The 24753-nt window shown below is 46.2% G+C and overlaps 1 protein-coding gene across 1 annotated transcript in view; it reads right to left on the bottom strand.

Annotated features, from left to right (window-relative positions):
- Positions 1–24753, bottom strand: part of LOC138292721 (guanylyl cyclase C-like) — a 453160-nt gene that overhangs the window by 262158 nt on the left and 166249 nt on the right. Inside the window, exon 10 of the mRNA XM_069231453.1 lies at positions 8933–9044. Coding sequence (XP_069087554.1) covers positions 8933–9044 — 112 coding nt within the window. The remainder of the gene's footprint in view (positions 1–8932; positions 9045–24753) is intronic.

The raw sequence follows: 24753 nt of genomic DNA, 5'->3' as shown, positions 1-24753 counted from the left end.
TAAGAGGAGTTGCTTCAGGGTACCTGGTGGCATGGCCCACCACCACCAGTATAAACCTGTTCCCAGAGGCTGTTGGAGGGTCCATGGGGCCAACAATATCCACCCCTACCCTTTCAAAGGGTACCTTAACCACTATTAGTGGGATAAGGGGGCCTTTGGAGTGCCACCTGTTTTACCAATGGCTTGACAGGTTACACAGGAGTGACAAAACTCCTTGGTGTCTTCAGATATGTGGGGCCAGTGAAAATGAGGGACAAGTCTGTCCCAAGTCTTGCGTTACCCCAGGTGTCCTGCAAGGGGAATGTCATGGGCTAACGTTAACAAGAACTTCCTAAATTTCTGAGGGATGACCAACCTCCTGGTGGCACCAGGTTTGGGGTGCTTTGCCTCAGAATAGAGGATGCTGTTATCCCAGTAGACCCTATGGGTCCCACTGACATCACCTGCTTCCTGAGCTGCAGCTTGCTGCCTCAGACTTTCCAGAGTAGGACAGGATTGCTGTCCTAAGCTGAGTTCCTCCCTGGTGGGTCCTCATCCACCTAAGAGCTCAGCTGTATCAGTTTTAAGCTCCTCAGGTGTAGGTTCCACCCAAGGGGCAGGTTCCTCTCCCTCGAGAGTGGAATCCTCAATGGAAGTTTGAACAGGGGGTAACATTTTACCCTGCCTGCCTCTCTTCTTAGGAGCCTACTGGGCCATTTTTCCAGGCTCCAGTGCTTCTTGCTTCCTTTGCTTTTTAGCCTGTGCCCTGGTTAAAGCAAAGATATGCCCAGTATTGCTGCATGAGCCTCCAACTCCACTTCTGCCCAAGCTGAAGTCTCTAAATCATTACCTAACAGACAATCTACAGGTGATCAGTGAACACTAAAACTTTCTTTGGGCCAGTGACACTGCCCTCCCAGCTAAAGTCAACAACTGAAATGGGGAGGCACTGAGTGTTGTTGTGAGTATCAATCACTTGGTATGTGTGACTAAGTAGGTGTTGTTCAGGTGACACCAGTCTTTCAGCCACCATTGTGACACTGGCACCTGTGTCCCTGTAGGCCTCAGTATCAACACCATTTATTAAGGGATGCTGCCTGTACTTATCATGTTAAGGGGACAAGCAGCTAGGGTGACAAGGTCAATACCGCTCTCAGAGACCACAACTGCCTCAGTGATCTCCCTGGCTAGCCCAGAACCCACTACAGTCCCCAAGGTGAGCCCAGCTACACTTCTGGACTGACTACTGCTCCCACCATTGTTGCTACTGCTAGGGGCACTAGGGATAGAGGTAGTAGGAGTAGTGGTGCTCCTGGTGCTCTTTTCAGGACAGGCGCTGTCATCTGCCCTATGGCCTTTCTGTCTACAAATGTAGCACCAAGGTTTCTTGTGGGAAGAGGAAGAGGACTTATACCAACCCAAGAAGGGTTTTGTGGGCCTGATGAAGACTCTTTTTTCTGTTTATTCCTACCCTTGTCCTGATTCTTGGCAGAATCCTTCTTCTCGTGGTCACCCCCTGTGGGAGCTGGTGCAGACCCATGTGTCTGTCTTCTTTCCCAATTTTGGGGAGAAGTCAGATTAGAGTCCACCAGGTACTGATGCAGCTGAATAGAAATACAATTGTTAAGAATGTGCTCTCTTAAAATAAGATTATACAAGCACTGATAATCACTAACTTTGCTTCCATGCAACCAGCCTTCCAGGGCTTTAACAGAGCAATCCACAAAATATACCCAATCTTGGGAGGACTTCTTTTTCGTGTCCCTGAACCTGATTGTATATTGTTCTGTGGTTAGCCCAAAGTCATCTAAGATTGCAATCTTTAAGGCCTGATAGTCATCTTCATCTTCCTCCCTGACAGTGCAGAGTTTGGCTCTGCCTTTTGTCACAGAAGGAGAGCCACAGAATTGCTGCCCACTGTCTTTGAGGGACCCTCTGTACTTTGCAGGCCCTTTGTAAGGTGGGACTATTTTACTCAGGTTCCTGGAGTCATAGGAGTCCTCCCTGACCCTGGTGTCCCTAAAGTTATTACTTCCACCATGGGGAGTTAGCCCCAAAGTCTTTCTTTCCCTCTCCACTGCCTCCATTCTAGAGCTAACTATTGCTGCTGCAGCTTCAGTTTGGCCTGGTCTAGCTTCAGTCTGTGGAGTTCCCTATCTAGGGACTCCCCCCTAAGTTAGAGTGGTTTGTCTTATAGGAGGTCCTGGAGACATGGGTGTGGATAGATGAGGAGGACCTATCCCTCCTCCTGGAGACCCTTTGTACCAGCCATCTAGGAGGAAAAGTGGGCCTACTTGAGTGACTCCCCTTTTCACTACCTGCAGTGCTCCTAACAGGGCTATGATGTTCCCCAGTTTCTTCATGACCCTCCTCACTGTAGCCTAAGTCTACCCTATCTAAGACTGGAGGGCCAGTCTCTACTTCTTCCTCTCCCTGGCTGCCTGAGTTTTCCTGGTCAGCCTGGAGTAGTAATCCCAGAAGTAGGTTCTTGTTGGGATTTCTACCTGTCTTCAGCTTCCTGGAAGCACACATCTCCCTTAACTTCTGAAAAGTAGAGCTCTCATACTTGGAGTCTGGGACCTCAGTTGTGTTTTCCACTGAAGACATGCACCCACCTACTCTAAGTAACTAGACTACCTAAGAGTTTGGAGAAAGGGCTATGCCAAACCCCCAACTTACCCAAACTAGGAGACTAGTGATCCTAATCACTAAGTTCAGTGTGTCCTAAAGACTAGTAGTAGGCTTTTCTGCGGAAATCTACCAGTGACAGAGTGCTACGACAATTGCAAGTGCTGCACCACCAATGTAGGATGCTGGCCTGGTGTGTGGTGGACCCCTATGGTGTTGGCACCTTATACCAGGTCCAGGCACCCCCTATTAGTGAATGAAGTCAGTGTCTAGGAAGTCATGGCTCTCTAGAGGTAGCAGTGGATGAGCAGCCAAAACTTATCTAGGAGGAGTGTAAGGCAATTTCAATACCACAGTAGTCACACATCAGCTTATCACACCTGAAAGAACCACACAATGTAGCAAAAATAAAGGTACTTTATTATGGTAACACTGACCTAGATTACTTATAGGTTATCCCCAAACTGGAGGAAAGTGCACACTATGGGATGATTCTAACTTTGGCGGGCGGCGGAGGCCGCCCGCCAAAGTTCCCCCACCAAAATACCGCTCCGCGGTCGAAAGACCACTGAGGGTATTTTGGGATTTGCCCTGGGCGGGCGGGCGGCCGCCAAAAGGCCGCCCGCCAGCCTAGGGCAAATCAACCTTCCCACGAGGACGCCGGCTCAGAATTGAGCCGGCGTAGTGGGAAGGTGCGACGGGTGCAGTGGCACCCGTCGCGTATTTCAGTGTCTGCATAGCAGACACTGAAATACTTTGTGGGGCCCTCTTACGGGGGCCCCTGCAGTGCCCATGCCATTGGCATGGGCACTGCAGGGGCCCCCAGGGGCCCCGCGGCACCCCCTACCGCCATCCTGTTCCTGGCGGGAGACCCGCCAGGAACAGGATGGCGGTAGGGGGTGTCAGAATCCCCATGGCGGCAGAGTGCGCTCCGCCACCATGGAGGATCTGCAGGGCAGCGGGAAACCGGCGGGAGACCGCCGGTTTCCCGCATCTGACCGGGCCGAACCGCTGCGGTCAGAATGCCCTGCGGGGCACCGCCGGTCTGTCGGCGGTGCTCCCGCCGACCCTGGCCCCGGCGGTCTCAGACCGCCGGGGTCAGAATGACCCCCTATATGTACACACAGCAATAATTAGGAATTAGCACAAGAAACAACAAGCATTGGTAAGAATTTGTGAAAAATAGTGAGGGCCCTAGGGGAGCGCCAAACCATATGCGGTGGAATGCGAAGTGAAGTCCCCCACCCAAGGGTATGGAGTAGTTAGAGGGAAGCTGGAAACCCCAAAAAGTGAGTACCTAAGTGACCCCCCGTGACCACAGTAAGTTGCAGTGACACCCAATCAGCACACCTGGAAAGGAGTCTCCCATCGCTGGAGCAGCAGAGAGGAGACTGTCCTTGGAAGGGTGAAGTGCTGGAGGCCGGGGCTACTCGGAGCCTGAAGATCCCTTGGAGCAGGAGACAACAAGCCTTGGTGGTCAGGGGTACCGCACTGCAAAGAGAGACAAGGGCTCACCGTCTCCCAAAGGGGACAGAGGGCAGAGAGGACCCAGGAGACCACTCCAGACCACCATCTGTGTTGCAGGATCCATGGAGCTCAAGAGGAAAGCAGATCCATGAAGCCAGTTGTTGTTACTGTAGGTGCCTGCAGATGGAGGGGAGTGACTCCTTTACTCCAAGGGAGATTCCTACTTACTTCCAAGAGCAGCTGAAGTCTTGCTGACTCCGGAGGATGCACAGATGGGGAAATGTTGCTGGAAGGAGCCGGGGAAACAATGTTGCAAGGTGAGGACATCTTGGAAATTGCAGTCTTGTTGGTTCCTGAAGTGTCCAGTTGCGATTCCGGTGGCCAGGATCATAAGTAGACGATGCAGAGGAGTACTAGTGGAGTCTTGCACACTGAATCTGGGGACGCACCCGCGAGGGAGTCCCTAAATAGCCTTAAAAAGGGGTTTGATCACTCTGCAGAGTGGCCACCTATCAGAGGGGGTCACTGACGTCACCTGCTTGACCTGCCCACTCAGATGCTCCCAGGGGCCTCTGAACTCTTATTTTGAAGATGGCAGAATTGAGTGGTGGTGGTGATGGACAGGGAAGTGGTCACTCTCATTTCATTTGTCCAGTTTTGTGCCAGAGCAGGGACCAGGGACCTGGTCTGATGCAAACCGGTTTATGCAAGGAGGTCACCAAATGTGCCATTAAAAGCAAACCGGTGACTTGGGGAGGCTACCCCTCCCAAGCCCTGTAGCACCTATTTCCAAGGGTGAGGGTGTTGCCTCCCTCTCCCACAAGAAATCCTTTGTTCTGTTTTCCCCTGCCTGAGCTGGTCAAGTAGCAGGAGGGCAGAAACCTGTCTGAGGGTCTGCAGCAGCACGGGCTGCATGCAAAACCGTGGAAGACTGGTGGGAGCAATACTGGGGGTTCCTCTAAGGAGCCCTCAGAGTGCATGAAGTCATACAACCAATACTGGCATTAGTATTGGGGTATGATTCCCACATGTTTCATACCAAACATGCCTAGGTTCGGAGTTACCATTATGTAGCTGGACACTGGTACATGACCTGTGTCCAGTATATGGGCAAAATGGATTCCCCACACTTATGAAGTCTAGTGAAATGGAAGTGGAGTTGGTAGGGGCACCTCTGCTCATGCAGGAGTGCCCTCACACACAGGGACCTGCACCCTGCCCTTTGGGCTAGAAGGGCGTACCATAGGGGTGACTTACAGTGGCCTTGTGTAAGTGACCTGTGATGATAGGGTGCATGCAATGGCAGGCCTCCAGACACATTTTGCATGGGCTCCCATGGATAGCATAATACATGCTGCAGCCCATGGGGGTTCCATGGTGTCCCAATGCTCTGGGTACCTAAGTACCATATACTAGGGACTTATAAGGGGACACCAGTATTCCAATTGTGGAGTGCACAAAAGTCCAAGGTAACCATATTTGGAGGGAGAGAGCACAATCATGGTTAGCAGGATCCCAGCTAAAACAGCCTAAGCACACTGATAGCAGGCAAAAAGTGTGGGCAACCATGCCAAAAAGAGGGTATTTTCCTACAATGTTGAGCTGTTTGATCATTATCCTCCTGATTATAGGATAGAGTTTGAAAGTTATGCAAGAGGCTAGGTTTGGTCAGGTTTAGGTTTCTGGTGTCCCAGGTCCAAATCATTATAGGTTTGAGTTGGCAGGACGTTATTGGCTTCCAAAGTACAAATAAAAAAAGCATTTGGAAATGGGTATGACTTGTTCAACAGGAGCATTGTTAATCTACCACATTTTCTTATGGGTGACTTTCAGACAATGTTAAATCAAGTCTTAGTTTAGTAGGAAAGTGGGTAGGTGTTAGAAGTGAAGAACAAACTCTCTTGGGAATATGTTGTTTGTCAATTGAATCAGCTGAGCTGGTTCATGTTTAATGCATTAATCAGTGAATGGGTGGTTAGCTGCTGGAGCTTGACAAATAATATGGATTTAGGTGGATGTTTGGAGGTGGACACAAGTTCAACCACCAGACACTGCTGGAATGTAGTTAAAACAATTATCTCACAATTCCTCCTACATAGAGGTGTCTTAGCAGGGAGTTTACTGTACTTGCGGAAACGGCAGAGGTTCCTAATAGCAGGTACTGAGGAGACCTAAGGTATAATTGTACATAGAAACATTTTGTAGTTCTTCCTTCCATACCTGAATAAACTAATGCCTATTGAAGAAGCCAGAGGACATCCCACAGTGACAATTAAAGACCAGTTATCATCCCAGAATCCACACAAAATGAGTGATGCCAGGGCTCCTCTTGTGGTACTAACTGAATAAATGGAGTGGTTCTTGCCCACACCTGCTGAAGAAATCAGTCTTAATTTGATCATACTTAATTTAACAGTATTAATCAAACACCTCAAGCTTTGTCTGACCATGACTCTCAAACAGGTCACAATGTGTTGCAGTACCAGCTAACTGACTGACAGAGGGTCTGATGGCAACTAATGAAGAGCCACAGGTCATCTGCTTAACTGAATACCTACAGAGGTGTCTGCCCGTTCCTATTGAGGAGACAAGGGTGTATTCCCTAACACCCACAAAGAGAGAGAATAGACCCAATTCGCATTGACCCACATGCATTAATGCGCAGAGATGAAACTTCTATATTAGAAATATCATCCTTTGACTGCACTATTGCACCTCCATCTCAAAGGTGACTGGACCAGCCTATTTGATTGGGAACACAGGGGTATGCGCACAGTGTGCCACTGGACACAAGTGGACAACTATGGAGTTTTCATGACCTAATGCGTGTTTGCACACTCCCCCTCTCAACATTTTCTGTTTTACGGTGAGATGGCGGCTGTAGTTCGACAAGCGTAGGGAGGTGAAGATTTGAACTAGCTGAAAATGTCTGTCTGAAGGAAATCTGCACAAAGTCAGGCCGGACAAGGGTGATCACTCTCTTCTATAGATCCCTGGTTTCCCAAGTGCGAGCTATCTTGCTGTCAAGAGAGATGGGCCTCTGACATGGGCCTGAAGCTCTCAGACGATGAATGTGCAAACATCTTAACCAATACCCTCACACTTCCTGCAATGCCCAATTCAAGCTGATACAATGTTAATACCTTTACAGTATAGGGTGTACCTAACCCCTAAATGGATTATTAGTATGTTCCCAGTAGCACAGGCGGGCTGTCTGAGATGTCTGCTAGAGTGGGCGGAGTGTCCGATCCTCACACCTTACTGGGATATGGTACTGAACCTTGTTAATGTTGCAACAGAACAAAACCTCTACAGGACACCGGCAGTCTGTCTCCTGGGGTTGTTCCCCAAACCTAAAGCTTAGTTGATTAATACTAAATTTGCTGATTTGGATTTTGTGCTACCCTGGTGACACTTTTCCATGTTTTGTAAATACTACAAGGAACCCTCCCTGCAAGGATAGGGGTGGGATTTGTCCAAATGGTCTTAATGGGAAGGGGCTTTACTGAGGTTGGAGGCTCAGAGAGGTTGTCACAGCCACAAGCACACACAGGGTGGGGCCCCATACTTCTAGAATGCCCACCTATTGCTGAAGACAGCAGGTTGCTGTCCCTCTCAAAAGGGGATTCCTGGGATGAGAAATGAGGCAACGGACCTAAACTCCAGGACCTTAGCTTCATTGATTCCCATGTCTTGATACAATGCTCCTGAGCCGACGCCACAACAGCTGTACCCCAGTACTAGACACGGCCATCTTACCACCTCACCACACTGACATAACTACTCAGTTTGAAATAGCACCCCAGTTGCAGTTTTATTCATGTTTTTACTTAGTTTATTGTTAAACTGCATCCTTCTCCACCCCCTTTCTCGCTGCCTACTCCTGGTGATATCTTAGTTTCAGTTTATATACTTTGGGCCAGATTTACTAAAATGTGGCGCTTTGCAGCGCTGCGCTGCGGCACTTTAGAAATGCAGGGATACACCGTATTTACTAAAATACTGCGCACCCCTGGGTTTCCCCCTCCGCCAGCGCTAAATTTAGCTGCCAACACAGGCATCCTTGCACCATAGTGCAAGGGTGTCTATGTTGAGGGGATTGATTGTTTATGTGCAGGAAGGTGTCCCTTTCTGCACATAAACAATCATTCATGCCATTTTGCTCTTTCTATGTGTGCTGCAGAATGTAGCACACATGGAAGAAGCAAAAACGAGAAGGAATAAAAGTATTCCTCCTTTTTGTGCCATGCTAACGCCACCCTTGGGGTGGCTTTAGATTTTGACACTGCCACAGATTTACACCTTCTTGTAAATCTGGGGAAGCGTCAAAAGCAAAGGGTGTTGTCTTGGAACACCCACAGCAACACCCATTGCACGCGCCTGTGACTTAGAAAACTGTGTCAGAGGGGCCCATTTTCACAAGGTGGCGTTAATCCACAAAAAGTGGCTTAGCGCTGCCTTGTAAACGTGGTGCACTGCACAGCGCCACCGGACCGTCACAAAAAGTATGGCTCCGGTGGTGCTAGGGCCTTGTAAATCTAGCCCTTTGTTTGCACGATAAAATATGATAATATTTATTGCGGATTGACCTTTCCGCTCTGTATAGATGATGTCTACTTATGCAACCTTCTATTGCAGGACTGTGTGCTCACATTCTACGAAACACTGTTTCTATAGCACGGTTGTAAGATACAGTTAAAATAGAAATAAAATATGTTATAAGAAAAACTTATAAAACAAAGTAAGACTAGACATGTAAACATACCTAACAGAAATAAGATGTTTAGAAAAGGGTAGAACCTTTAAATGCTGGAAGGTATATGCATAGACTGTACGAACAGCGTTTGTAAAAGCTGACCTGCATTTGGAAGGTCATTTGGAAGTTGATGGTTCTTCCAGATAAAGGACGGACTGCCAGCTAACACTGTTGTTTTGTTGTTACTGGTGTCAAACTGCAGAAGAGGGGTGTACTGTAAGGAGGAAAAACATAATCATTTACAGTAATAAGACGCACCAGTGCCCTATCTCTACCTTAAGGTTTGAGAGCAAGGTGGAGTCAATTTCAAGCGCTCACAAGCATCACAAAGATCCTTGATACACAAGATGGCTGTCAATATTAAACAAGCATTGATTGGAGAGTTTAAAAATTCACAGAAAAGTTAAAAAAACATTAGCTATACAAGAATATTTCATGCAAGTTAGGATTTGCGCATTAGTGAAGAGAGCAATTAATCCACATCTTTCAGTGTTACATGCTGCATAAATCACTGACTAATATTTTATTCACTGCCCTCTCTGAGGCACCACAAACAGAATATGCTAATTTTATGTAGCTCTCACTAGGGCTTATGATGCACACTACTTAATATGTTCGAGTAGGCAGGTGGAAATACATATGACACCTTCCTAATTGTTCACACACCTGATGAGCCCAGAATGTTAAGTCTATGATACTCTCCACACAGAGTAGACACAATAAAAGGGGTTGTAATTAACAAAAAGGCAGCTCTACTGGCTTTGTCAGGGTGTCATCGCATTCATAAAACCAGGAACACATCATAACAGAACAATACACCAGCATTAAAACAACTATGGATGATACCATCTTCCAATGACAATCATTAGAACTTGTAATGTCTCATTGTCAACTTGGTTACAATCAATTAAACATTCCCATGATCTTCATTAACACATATAAAACATCAATATCTAATTTGTCATTATAAATTAAGCACTACCATTTCAATAAAACATGAGCATAAGGTTTTCTTTCACTTTCAACATGTTGTAGGCATAGGTTTTCTTTCACTTTCAACATGTTGTAAGCATATCTACCAACAGGAATATCCACACACTTCAGTCTCGGAACAAAAGCTCAAGTTCTAGAAGTGTTTGAAGGTGTATGAAAACTCTCCAGAGGTCACTAGTTCAACACTATAGGAGACTTTGGATGGTTTGAAAAAAGGTTTAGAGAGGCTACTGTGGGCACTGCCACATTCATGGAAGCCCAACAAACATGTAGGAATATACTTGCGATGCCGCAACCTCTCTAGGGGCACCACACGTGAAACATGTATATTATAAATAAACCTCAAAAGTGATTATTAGGTGCTCCTGGCCCCAGCTGATAATATATCCGTGGTGGCCCTTTTATACTGCTGCTGCTGCTGTGGGGGAAGGTGCTTATTTTTTAATTTATAATCAGATGGGTGCCCTGGTCCCTCTTGGGGAACTCAGAGCATTTCTTTTTGTTGGGCCACGTGAGCAGTCCAAAGCCACCACGACTCCTGCCTGCTCTCCACATAGAACAAAACACACATCCCCCCTGTAGTGCGGTTGGGAGACTAGAGGCCTGGTGCTCTCAGCATTCCTCCAGGCATAGGCAGAGTGGGCAGAAGGAGCACCCCACTGATGTACTTCTTGGCCCCAGGTTAGATGGGTGATCTCAGAGAAAGATACTCAAATATGCTGGCTTATCATTTGCTCTTCCATTTCACCCAGGATTATGGAGGCCCCTGGGAGCTAAAAGACTCATGTGGATGGGGCTCCACACATGCATGGGCATTGCAAGAATACCAGGGGTAGCAGAAATGACATCAAACATATTTGTCCTGATGATGACTGTTAGAAATGGGCTCTTTGGTTGGCAGTCAGGTTACCCCCTGTCCAAGCAAGGACCCTCACTCTAGTCAGGGTAAAGGAGAATCACACTCAATTAACCCCCACTCACCCCCTTGGTCGCTTTTCACGAGCAGGTAGGCTTAACTTCAGAGACCAGGTGTAAAGTATTTGTACCAACACGCACAGTAATACAATACAAACACCACAAAATGACTCAACACAGGTTTAGAAAAATAGCCAATATTTATTTAAACATTACAAGACCAAAACCACAAAAATCCAACATACACAAGTCATGAATTTTTAAAGATTGAACTCAAAAATAGCGCTTAGAAACACAAAATGCTTCTATGAGCTGATAACACGGCATCGTGAGGGAGTCGTTCCTAACAATCCGATGCCAATGCCGCTGGGTAGAGAGTCATGCAGACCACCAGGTACAAAGCTTTAGCAAAATGTGAAAACAAGCCAGTGCGGGAAGTCGGGGATTGTGGTGTCACTGGATCCGAGGCAGCGTCGATTCCGGTGCTGCTGGGCGAAGGAGCAGAGGCATCACAAAGAGGCGTTGGGTCCTTGCTGAGGAGCAGTGGAGGTGAGGCGGCATCAGTGCAAAACATTGAATCCGTGCACTTCTGGCGGATTCGATATCCGGTGGTCACAACATGGTGCAGCGACTTCCACGGAGTCACAGACTTAGGCGGAGTTGCAGCGAAGTCGGGCCTGAGAGGGTTGTCACAATCCAGCGAAGACCACGGAGTCGGTTGCAGGAGGCATCACGGGATTCGGCAGTGGCGTCGGTCCAGAGTCATCCGAAGTCGGTTTTCTTGGATTTTCACCAGCTTCTCCTTTCCAGGACCCAGGGACCCAGTGACCCAGGGACTAGATAGGGCACCACTTGTCAGGGCAGGAGCCTCAGCAGAGAGTCCAGGTGCTGGTAGGGGAAGTCTTTGATGGCCCTGAGACTTCAGAACAGGGGGAAAGCTCAGTCCAAGCCCTTGGAGATTCTTCTCAAGCAAGAATATACCACCAAGTCCAGTATTTGTGCCCTTTCACAGGCACAAGCAGCAACTGCAGGATAGCCTAACAAAGCACAGGTAGGGGCAGCACTTCTCCTCAGCTCTTCAGCTTTTCTCCTTGGCAGAGGTTCCTCTTGATTCCAGAAGTGATATAATTTGTAGGGGTTTTGAGTCCACTACCTATACACCTTTCTGCTTTTGAAGTGGGCAAACTTCAAAGGAAAGTCTCTCTTGTTTGGAAGATCCTGCCTTGCCCATGCCAGGCCACAGACACACACCAAGGGGTTTGAGACAGCATTGTGTGAGGGCAGGCATAGCACCTTCAGGGGTGAGTGACCACTCCTCCGCTCCCTCCCAGCACAGATGGCTCATCAGGATATGCAGGCTATACACCCCAGCTCCCTTTGTGTCACTGTCTAGAGAGAGGTGCAAACAGCCCAACTGTCAAACTGACCCAGACAGGGAATCCACAAACCGACAGAGTCACAGAATGGTTTAAGCAAGAAAATGCCTACTTTCTAAAAGTGGCATTTTTAAACACAGAACCTAAAAACAAACTTTACTAAAATATGTTTTTTTCAATTGTGAGTTCAGAGACCCTACACTCCATATGTCTATCTGCTCCCAAAGGGAATCTGCACTTTAATAATATTTAAAGGCAGCTCCCATGTTAACCTATGAGAGAGCTAGGCCTTGCACAGTGAAAACCAAATTTGGCTGTATTTCACTGTCAGGGCATTTAAAACACATTAGTATGTCCTACCTTAAACATACACTGCATCCTGCCTTGGGGCTACCTAGGGCCTACCTTAGGGTGCCTTACATGTAAGAAAAGGGAAGGTTTAGACCTGGCAAGTGGGTATACTTGCCAAGTCGAAATTGGCAGTTTAAAACTTCACACACAGACACTGCAGTGGCAGGTCTCAGCCATGTTTACAGGGCTTCTCGTGTGGGTGGCACAACCAGTGCTTATTGGTAAGGGCAGGTAGATACCTACACTTAGCAACAGGCCACTAACCTCCACTAAGGTCCAGTTAGGTCTCAGTAAATTAAACCCAGCTCAACCCTTGGTAGCTTGGCAACGAGCGTCAAGGCTTAACTTAGGAGACAGAGTGTAAAGCATTCAAATATCACAAAACAGTAATTAAATAAAACACAGGAAACAGTTTAAAAATCCAAAACCAATTTATAAAAATTGATTATATATTTATATCTTTAAAATGACACCAAAACGAATAAAATCGGATAAGGGGAACCGGAGATATGAATTTTTAAAGAATAATTTTTTTTTTAGCGCCTAGAAACAAAAAGCGCCAATCGGGTCATCTGGTTGCACCTTGACCGGGGCAAAGTCAAAGTTTAAGGCCGACCGCGATGGAGCCCTGCTCGGCTACAGGCCACGGGAGGCCTCGGTTAAAAGTTTACCTTCACACTTAGTCTCTTTTTCGAAGATTTTTCTTCAGCGGGACGAACCTGCCAGTCCAATCCGACCTCCTGGAGCCCTTCTCCGGATACGCGATGCGGGAATCCTCGGTGTAGATTTTTACCTTCGGACTTAGTCGTTTTTTCGAGGTGAAAATCCTTCGACCGAGGTAAACCTGGATCTTGATCTGACGTCCATGGAGCCCTCCTCGGATACGCTGGCTGGGAGGTCCCGGTCAACTTTTTACCTTCGGACTTAGTCTCTTTTTCAGAGATTTTTCTTTACCGGGACGAACCAGCAAATCAGGCCGGGTCGCGGTTGAGGCAAGCCGGCTAGAGTTGCTGCGGCGGGTCGGTCCCTCTATGGAGCTTTTTTACAAAAATTCTCCAAACTTCTCCAAACTTCTGGGGCTTCTCCCAGATGTCCTTTTAAGGTTCTTTTGGGGTCCACAGCTCACCCCAAGGGTCCAGAAGTTCTGAGATGGTCCTTGGGGGGTGTGGACTACAACTCCCAGAATGCACCTGGCGCAAACTCCTTTTTGGCCACTGGACAGTGGTCAGCTGGTCGCTTTCTTCAGGAGTTGGTGCAGGGGACTCTGGTTAGCAATTTTTCACCTGTAGCAAACAGGGAGTCCCTCCTTGAACCAGTTGAAGCCAGGCAAAGTCCTTCTTGTGGTGAAGCCCAAGTGTGCAGCTGGTGCAGTCCTTCTGAATGCAGGTTCCAGGTGCAGGCCAGGGGTCCAGCAGGGCAGTCCTTCTTCTTCTGTTGTTCTTCCTTGTTGGATGTGGTAGGGAACTGAGGTGTGGGTGCAGGTCTGCCAGTTTTATCCTTGCTCCTGGGTGAAAAGCAGGGGGGTCCTGGTTCTCCAATCAGGTGCAGGGTCCTTCCCCCTGTGATGACCACTTCCTGGGAAGTGTGGCAAAAATCAATCCCAGGAGGCAACATTCTCTAAAAATCCATCATGGCTGAATCTGATTTTTGGAGGTTACATCTGGCTGAGCCCACCCACTGGTGTGGCTAAAAATCATAAACAGACCCCTCTCCTGCCCTCTCCTAATCTAATCAAGGGGGCACCTAGTTGTCTGGGGTTGCAGGATGTGGGGGTGTTGCTGGCTGCTCCAAATGTCCTTCTCTGCCTTTGAAGACCAGTTTGGCAGCCCTCCCCCTTCCTGCCTCACCATCTGCTGAGAGGAGATTCCTTCCCACAGGCACATTCCTTTGTGTGAAGCCAGGCCACTTCACACCTCATCAAGGCAGCTTGGTCAAGCTGCTCAAGGCTGGCCAATCAGAGCACAGCAGCAAAAACAATGCAGGGCTGAAATTGGCACCATTTCAGGTAAAGTTTAAAACTCTTTACCTGAACAAGTTATATTAAATCCAACAACTGGAAGTTGTGGGATTTATTACAACAATTAATTTGATACCAAACTCTTGGTATGCATCATTTAAAAATTAAAATAAAGTCTCCCCATTCTAGCCTATGAAGGCCATTTACTACAATGAGGGAAAAACGAATTTGGCTGTTTTTATCTCACCAGGGCTTATAAAACTATTTTTATAAAGTCCCTGCTTAGAGTTACATGGCACCCAGCCCTAGGGGCACATAGGGCACACCTTAGGGGTGACTTATATGTAAAAATAAGGTAGTTTAAGACTTTGGAACTACTTTTAATTCCAAAGTCGAATTTGCATATAACTTTAATTTAAAAGCAGCCAGCAAGGCAGGCCTGCCTTTAAAATGACACTGGGCACCTCAGCAGTGCACGTAGGTGTGCACCACCTATGCTGTGGTCCCTAAACCTACATGCCCTACCATATACTAGGGACTTATAGGTAGGTTAACTTAGCCAATTATAATTAGCCTAATTTGCATATCCATTTTACACAGAGCACAGGCCCTGGGACTGGTTAGCAGTACCCAGGGCACCATCAGAGTCAGGAAAACACCAGCAAAAAGTGGAAAATGGGGGTAAAAAGTTAGGGGGCCTCTGCAATCAGCCCTGTTTTCTCACACAGGCCCACTACTAGCATTTGATTTACAGGCCCTGGGCACCTCTAGTGCACTGTGCTAGGGACTTACTAGTAAATCAAATATGCCAATCATGATAGCCAATTACACATACATTTTACATAGGAGCACTAGCACTTTAGCACAGGATAGCAGTGGTAAAGTGCCCAGAGTATCAAAAACAGCACAGAGTCCACCACACAACAACAATCTGGGAAACAAAGACAAAAAGTTAGGGGAGACCACGCCAAGGGTGCCAAGTCTAACAATGACATCATTAGAAGTGACATCATATGACCTTTTATCTTGTTGACACACCATGGGTTCTGGCCTATTTTAGTTAAGTAAAAAATATTAATTAGCCTGCTACTCTGATATGCTTGGAGTGCAGCCATTGAATGTCAGAGAAAAAGCAATCACGTTTAAAGGTAGAGCCATCATGTATGAGATACAATTGCATGCCCAATTACAACATCAGAAGCCAAATCACAACCACAAAAGCTCACTCACAGCTCCAAACTCCTGTTCTAAATACCCTATCACACCTACAATTGCAAGTTGCACACAGAAACACAAATCAAGAACATCATAAACAAAAGCAGTGCAAGTTTCTCTCACACACACAAAGTGAATACTGAAGCAGCAGCATTGCCAGCACCCAAACTGAGGTCTTGGCTAAACTGAGCATATTATGCAGGACTGCCTGGTCTTCCAATTACAGAAAAAGTATGCTAGCCGCAAATTACAACTCACCACCGTACTGCTATTGTTTGTGACATAATATCGGAAACAATAGCAGCAACCTGACTCAAATACCTCAGAATAGCCCTTGGGAGAAATCCAAGTTACTTGAACTTATTATCTATCAAAATGTTATTAAAGGGAAACACAGGCAGCCTAAACAACAGTTTCCGATCTCATCTCTGTCAATCTACTAGAATGTCATGTTATACGGCAGATTAACATTGGCTGCCCAAATGAGGCACCCGCCTCCCTCCCCATGCACTGAAACATTCTGGTGCCCACAGGCCATATTAGTGGGAATGGGTACAGAGATATGTGAGCTACAATGATCAGGCTTGCCCTACCAATATTCAGGGAATAACATTTCGAAGTGTTTGCCTAATTTCCTTCCTACATTTCTCAGTTTGACGCTTTAAAGGACATTTCCTGTTTCGCCACATGGCCACCCACTGACCATGCCAAGATCACGAGCTAACGTATTGCAGGATGGTGCATGTCCCTGGACCAGTGAAATTTCAAAGTATTTTTTAATCTCACACTTATAAAAAAGGAAGGATCGCCGGTGACATTGTGGGACGTCTATGGATTCTGTTGCTTATAAATAAAATTTCCAATTTATTTTGATTTAATGTCAAAACAACCAATGACTATAAAATACTCTCTAATTGCTCTACCTAATAATAATGGACATTTTAATAGTGCATATCATGGTCCTAGTGGCCTCAATGATGCCTAACTAACAGAGGTCAGTTGGATGAAAGTCTCCGCTAAATAAACAATGGTCAGCATTTAACCCATCACCCTCAGTTAATGTCCAACGGTCTTGAGGAGGTGCATTCATCCACTGAAGTTTCTTACAGCTTCACTAAGACAGCCATTTTGAAAAAAAGGGGCTTTGGTCAGACATTACTGTATGGACCAATGTATTTGTTCTGCAGAGAAACACCTGCTCATGTTTCCATATCTGCATGTTTCTTTTCTAACTTGAAACTGTGGTGCTTATTTCCAAGCTCCTTGCGCCGCAGGTGCGTCACTTTTTATATGGGGAAAAAGTGACGCACCAGCGGTCCAAGGGGCTTGTAAATAAGCCCCTATATGTTTATTTGCCTTGACAAGAACATATAGGGGCATATTTATACTCAGTTTCTGCCAGATTTGTGTTATTTTTTTACGCAAATCCAGCGCAAACTTAACTCTATATTTATATTTTGACACTAGACATGTCTAGTGCCAAAATATTGGAGTTAAGGTAATTTTTTGCCTGCGGAAAACTACCTTGTGTCAATGAGTTGCAGGGTAGGCTTTCCCGGGCAAAAAATGACTCAAAGGCCCTAGCGCCTTATTTATCCTCCCGTGCAAAAATCACGCACGGGAGGAGGAGAGCCTTAAATAATGGCGCTAAGCCTGCTTAGCACCATTATCTAACACCTGGGTCAGGGCAGGCGTTAGGGGACCAGTGGGCCTTTTTCCATGGTCAGAGACCATGGAAACAGCCCACAGGTGCCCTTCCCAGCCGCCACGGACACCCCCACCCACCCGCACCCACACCTGGAGGATCCCTAGGGATGGGGGAGACGCATCCCAGGTAAGTCCAGGTAAGTATTTTTATTTTTTTTGCAAAGTGCCATAGGGGGGCCTAACTTGGGCCCCCCTACATGGCCATTGGGCTGGGGGGCATGACTTCTGTCTTTACTTAGACAGGAGTCATGTCCATGGGGGTTGTGCGTGGAAATAATTACGCTAATCAGGTTAGAGTCATTTTTTTTACTCTAACCTGACTAGCGCCATTCTTTCACACACAACCTCCAGTTTCCTCTACGCCTCCCCCACCTGGTTAGCGTCAATAATTTTGACACTAACTGGGCCTTACCACCGGCCAGTGTCATAGCTTAAATATGACGCTCGGCTGGCATCCAGGAATGGTGCTAGCCGGTGGTATACTTTTTGACGCAAACCTGTGCTAACGCAGGTTTGCGTCAAAAAGTATAAATGAGGGCCACAGGGCATGCCACAGCAGCACCCTTTGCACTTTCAACATGTTGTAAGCATATCTACCAACAGGAATATCCACACACTTCAGTCTCGGAACAAAAGCTCAAGCTCTAGAAGTGTTTGAAGGTGTATGAAAACTCTCCAGAGGTCACTAGTTCAACACTATAGGAGACTTTGGATGGTTTGAAAAAAGGTTTAGAGAGGCTCCTGTGGGCACTGCCACTTCATGGAAGCCCAACAAACATGTATTTTGATGCTGCCTCAGATGCTGCCTCAGATTTTGAGGCTGCCTCAGATTTATTAAATTTCGTAAACCTGAGGCAGCGCCAAAATCTAAAGCCACCCCGAGGGGTGGCGTTAGCAGGGCGCAATGAGGAGGAATACTTGTATTCCTCCTTGTTTTTTGCTTTTTCTATGTATGCTGCATTCTGCAGCACGTATAGAAAGAGCAAAATGCCAGTAATTATTGTTTATGTGCGGGACGGTGTCCCTTCCTGCACATAAACAATCTATCCCCTCAACGCAGACATCCTTGCACGATGGTGCAAGGATGCCTGCGTTGGCACTGGCAGCTAAATTTAGCACCAGCGCAGGGGGAATCGCAGGGGTGCGCTGTATTCAGTTAAATATGGTGCATCCCTGCGTTTCTAAAGTGACGCAGCCCGGCACTGCCAATTGTGCGCGCTGCACCACTTTTCAATAAATCTGGCCCATACTTTTTTGAAACGTGTGTAATTCTATATCCTTTTGTGTACCAATGTATCTAATGCGTGCCCTTTATATCATAACTTTCAGATATAGAGTGTTTTTGTGCCTCTCTGACACCGCAAATTACATACATAAGGTGGTTTATGTGATCTTTTTAATGGTTTACAAGCACTGAATAGAAATCTTAATTTAATTTAAAAAAATAAACGTGGAAATATTGTTCTGTTCAATGTAATCGTCAAACTGTTTGCTTTTTGATATTGTACTTTGGTAAAAAAAAAAAAAACATATATATATATGTCTCCACTGCAACCCTCTTCCTACCGCCTTTTCTTCCTACCACATATTTTCTTCCTGTTCTCCTCATCCACTAGTGACTTTGCTTGTCTAACAGCCATGTAACCAGTTTAACTGCTAAATAAAAACATCCATATGAAAGAAGCGTGCTTGGTTTCATTTCCTGGGCCGGTCATGTGACTAATGTCCCAGGGGTCACAAAAGCATCTCCATGAGTCGCAAAGGACGTCAGGGGTCGTAGCTGCGAGCAATGACGATCACCTAGTTGACGTTTGTGCACGCACAGCGCACCCCCTCTCAGAGTCTATAAAATGTGTATTTATTTGTGCCGATCCCCAGGTGTCTTGGCCAGTGCTTAATTTGTAAATAGAAACGTGCTGGTGCCCAAAGCCCTCCTCCTAAACACGCGGCTGCTGCAATTAAATGTGGGAACACGGAATACTGAGGCGGAGTAATCCTAAAGACATCTCGGGCCTCTTTAATCCATTTAAAGCCATCCCTGCCCCTTCAGCTCACTCTTGCAGCTTTCTACTTTCTCCCTTTGTAAAGCTTTTCATTTTTCCCTTCCTCCACCATTCTCATATGAGGCTTTTGCGGCGCTGCAAATGCTTGAGGCAGAAGAATAAGCCCTGGCCCTCAAAAATAAGTGCCGGTGCTCAGCACCGGAAACAACAAGCACAAATTAAGCACTGGGCTTGGCCCTCCATGGGGGTTCAAGAAGCTTCCGTGAGCGGGTCGGTAGTTCTCGTTCCCAGCCGGTCCTCCCTGGAGACCGAGCTTCTTTTAGCGATTTCTCAGCACCAGAGGGGCGGTTGCAGCACGAGATGCTGAATTTCGTCATGGCTTAGGGAAAGAGACACGATGGATGTCAGAGGGACTAGCGTCCACCAGGTCTAAATTACCAGTAGCCCCCATCTCCTCCTTCCTGGGGCTCAGACAGACTTTAGGGAAACCCCGGGGATACCTCGCAAGCACGTCATCTGTCACTCAGCTTTGACCTGGCAGAGCACCAATCATTCCTCCTCAGTTTCTACGGGCTGGGCATCCCTGGCAAAAAGGAGAGGGGCTCCCACTTGTTAACAAAGGTGGAGATCGCCTAACTTAATTTATTTAGCAGAGAGATATTCCTGGATGCTAGCTGCACTGAGCATCAGGGGGTAACCAGTAATGTTGTTTTTGACCACCTGTCGGACCATCTTGGGAGCCATCCTATTTTTTCTCATTTAACGCAAGTGCCTTGATTTTGCCTAACATCACCAGTTGGAGAATGGCCAAAGTGATCCCTTTCTGTGTACATCATTCCATGTTTTTACTTAATATTTAACAACCTACAAAGTACTAATAACGCCTTTACCTTGCTGCTGCACTCTCTTACAGCATTAACAACATCTGCATGTCTGTTCACAAGTTGAAAAAATGGTCAGTAAAGAACGCAGTGCATACTCAGCCTTTCATGCTTGTTGCTTGTTAGACTTGGCACCTGGCTTCCTATCTTAGCAGAAGAGTCTGCAAAGACAACTAAAGTTGCTCCCAATAGCCCCTGGGCCCTGATGGGGCTCCAGGCCATAACGCTTTTGGGCATTGTGGTCATGGCTACCTCCAAACTCTCTCCCTTTTTCCTGAGCATAGCTTAGACTGTGGCAAGGCATCCTACTCGTTTCGGGAATTTCAACATCCAACATTCATAGAACTACACAAATACCTTGCTCTGTGTTTCAGTGAGATGAATATCTCTCACGTTCCTAATCCATGTGCGGCCTTCCTTCTGTGGCACACGATGTCCCTGGGGCTGTGGGCCATGTGAAGTCAACACTTTATTTTTCTCCCTTCTTTTCCGCTTTCACGCAGTTCTGTGAAGGATGGGAAGGTGTCCCTCCTTCCAGGGTCTACTTAATGTGAGATGCCTGCCTCATTTCAATGTGAAACCCTTACTTCCTACTCACAGGCTCTGAGGAGCTACCTACGGCTCCCTCTGATGGGGATTAAGGACTGGGGTAACCTGGATCTTTCTATATACAATTAGAAATCAGCCAATCTCCTGTCAGTTACCAGGACCAAATTGAAGCAGTACCACCAAGAGGAATCATCTCTCGCATGGAGTGGTTTAATATCCCAAGGCAAACACAGCTGCTTCGGACATGGCTCTCGGAGACCTCAGGTCCTGCCCATTTCTGTTGCGAGAGAGGTCCAGACATGGCTCTCAACATGATTTATCTTAGGCACTCGTTTTTGAAGGAGTGGTCCTGCTCAGAATACTAACAGGACAGGTCGTCAAGGAATGTAAGTGAACTGGTTCCTATCGGCCTGGAAACACTGTTGTGACGTCACAGAGGCCTGCATGGTGCGTCATATGATCAGCCCTCTGAAACCCTGTCTTCAGTGCAGTCATTCTTGCACACCCATGTTTAAAGTAAAACATTATAAAGGATAGAAACAGGCCAGCTGTACCCCACCTGTGATTCCAACAGGATACAAACCCCAGTTCCATGTTGCACAAGTACCCTCTGAAGAAGGAAATCGTGGTACCAGCTAGAAAATCCTCATGGTTTCCATGGCCACCCGGCTCCTACAGGCCTTAGGGAAAGCTCAGGATGCATGGCAGTGAAGGGGATCCTGGAAATTCCCCAGGGCCCTGGGTTTCTTGTCAGGTATGGGGTCTACCTGGAGGCCCTATAGACCATTAGTCACAGCAGCGACAAGACCGGGGTGGCTAAATCTGCCACTGTCTGCTATTGTCCTACATTGGTCTGGGCGCCACCGTAACATGTAACCAGTACCACTGGCGGCTGTGGGAGATAGTAGTAGGGTGGTAGGGTAATTAGCCCTACTTGAAAGGTGTGGTTTGTCTTAGGGCTAGTAGACTCATAAGTATAATGTATTCTGACACAGGTCAGATTCGGAACCTGTATAAATTGGTCTGAACAGATATCTCACTATTGGTTTTAGATTTGGTTTTAAAGTACAACGGTGTTTAAGATTATGCACTTTTTATCTCTGTATCCTTTTGTTCACATATAGGGAGCTTGTCATGACCCCTGATCTACCCGAAAGCTACTTAATTTACGTCTAAAATACTCCCTTGAAAAAGAGACAAGACATATCAACTAAGGACTGAATTGTTGTAAGTAATGCCACATGTAGCTCTCTATCTTAGAATCCGGTGTCATAATTTACATTCTTGCTCATGAGAAGAGAAGTTATCATAGTTGCTCTGTACTTATCTTTACCTGGTAGGGAGGGTAGCAGGTTTGCCAGGTGTCTAAAGTGACATTTTGTGGCCTAGCCTCATTTTGGCCTATTAGATGTATATTGAAACGTAAGATCTGCACCATGTAAGACATACAGAAATGTCCTCCCTACTGGTCTCAGTTGATCAATATATATCTGTATAGGTTACACCTGGCTCCTCCTTCTTGTCCTATGGCTCTCAGTGGCTCAGGATAGAGTTAGATAAGTGAAACTTCTTTTACGTGTCACTACAGACAGCTTTAGCTGTCTGGAATACCTCACACCATCAGTTCTTCAAAAATGCACAAAAAGTACAGCAAAAGAGAGAGTGAGCTTCAGGTAAGCCCCCTACAACCATTTATTTGTATGAGTTTTTAATAATTTGCCATTGCTTCGATGGGCTGTCCATGGAGGCCACGGAATGCAATGGATGCTTACATTATCTCATTTGGTAACCAAATAGATTTGTTAAACTGCGAATTCACCATAGGGTGTAATTTAAAATTTAGAGTGGGTGTTTGTTCTTTGATGTATTTACTTCACTGATGTAACAATATTTTAATTTGCTGATGTGTGGCTCTTTTGTTTAGAAAGTGTGTGCTGTCTGGATACCTTAACTTGTTGCAATGGCACAATGTGTTTCACAAATCACCCTTGTCCGTTCATTTACTCTACTGTACTGTCATGATAACATGTTGTTAGCTTTTCTTTTTGCATACATATAGCTATCCTTCTAGATACAAAAATAATTATGGCCCGCAGTCAAAAGTACATAATATGCAGTTTAACTCTGCTAACGTGGACTTTTCAGCAAAGGGGCAAAACAAACAAACTTGAAATAATGTTATCAAGCGCTTCCACTAACTAAAAAGCCAGACCTATAACCTTTGGCAATGTTTATGTCCTTCTTCCTGTCCTACCTCTCTCAGCTGATCAGGGCAAAGCTGCATAAGTGAAACCTTGGGTCTATGACCTCCGGTGTTGCAAAAGACTATTACATGTTCAGTTTGTAAATTCAGTTTGTAAATTCAGACAATGGAAGAGCTACTAAGCCAACTGTACCTCTTGTGCACTAAAATGCGGTTGTAATTATACATGACGGTCTACCTCCATATTAGTGCACGGAGGACAGTAAGTTATAGAACGTGCAGCATCGTGCTCACTGCAGTAGATGGCTGCGCATCTTCTCAAATACTAGCAGAAACACAGGTCTTCGAGATAGCACGGAAGCACTGGAACCTATTAGTTTAGTCTTGGCCCCAACAACTAACTCAGCTGGATGGCCCAACAGCTACTCTTTGTCAGCAAGATCGCTTGGATTCACCCTGGACTCGGGCATATCCATGGACCAGCAGCCATACATCTTAGATCTGGAAAAACTGTAGGCCAGAGGTGCATGCAGCTCAAGGTGATCGTTCAGTGTGCTAATACATCCACTCCAGAAATCTGTGTTTGACCTCATAGTCACAGATTCAAATCCTTTTGAGCTCACTCATCCGTTCATCTTTCTCAGATTAATAAAAGGAATGCCATTGAGTTGGGTAACAATAAACATCTGTTATTCAAGGCTAAAATCCCTCCACGGGAGAGTGTGTCCTTTACTAATGCACATTGTATTTTATTGGAGGACTGTTACATAAACAGACATCATTATTTAAACTTCTGAAATTAAAGTTCCTGCCAACATGCAGGTTCTGGCTAAACCAATCCAGTAATTGGTTCTTTTAGAGGCTTCTCCTGATAGTCATCAATATCAATTACCTGATTGATGTCACGTTCTATTTTCAATCGATGCTTTACACTACTCATCACTTTATCCACAAAGTGTGCCCATACCTGACTGGTGACAACACGAGTCAACCATTATGAGAGACCTCTTAATCACACTGGGGCTATTAACATGCATTAACAGCCTTAGTGGAATTATGAGATCCAAGGGTACACCGCAAATATGTTCGGTATTACCCCGAAAGATACCGATAGCTGAAAGCAGATAAAGTTTCTGGATGAAACCCTGGAGAAAAATTAGGAATTATTAGTGGAATCAGACCGGAGAATTACCAATTTACCAGGTTGTTCTTAATTTCTCATGGAAACTTCAGGTTTCCAAGTGTAACTCCTTCTTCCTAAGGAGTTCCCTGTACCTCCCTACCCAACCCCAACAGTAGGGGAAAAGTGCAGACTTCACAGGGAAGTATCAGGGTCACTCATTACCCTTATTGTACTCTACGATCCCAATAGCAACTAGCAGCAGTTCTTGGAAAGCCTGTCCCTGACACTGGTACATGAATTGACGGATCCGAGCATGAGATGATATTTCAATGCAATACATGACATTGCCTTAGGCAGATCCCATCCTCTCGCCCACAGGGGCTGCCACAGCCAGAACAGTGCAAGCACTGAGGGGATTGCGTACACATGGTGAAATACAGGACATCTGGTGCTCTATGCATCCTGAGAACTGGGAATACTCATTTTTCTCCCCAGCGCACTAACTGCACACTAGAATAGACCTATTCCTATTTAATGCCCACATAGTATCTCAAGAGTTATCTACCTGAAAACCGAATGAACCAGCACTGCAAGATAGGGCCTTCTGGGACACCCTAGGGACCCATATAATTAATTATTTTGAGGAAAAT

Source organism: Pleurodeles waltl, chromosome 4_2 (assembly GCF_031143425.1).
Source record: "Pleurodeles waltl isolate 20211129_DDA chromosome 4_2, aPleWal1.hap1.20221129, whole genome shotgun sequence".
Taxonomy (NCBI): domain Eukaryota; kingdom Metazoa; phylum Chordata; class Amphibia; order Caudata; family Salamandridae; genus Pleurodeles; species Pleurodeles waltl.
Note: the sequence above shows the minus strand (reverse complement) of the source record. Positions and strands in the feature narration are given on the sequence as shown.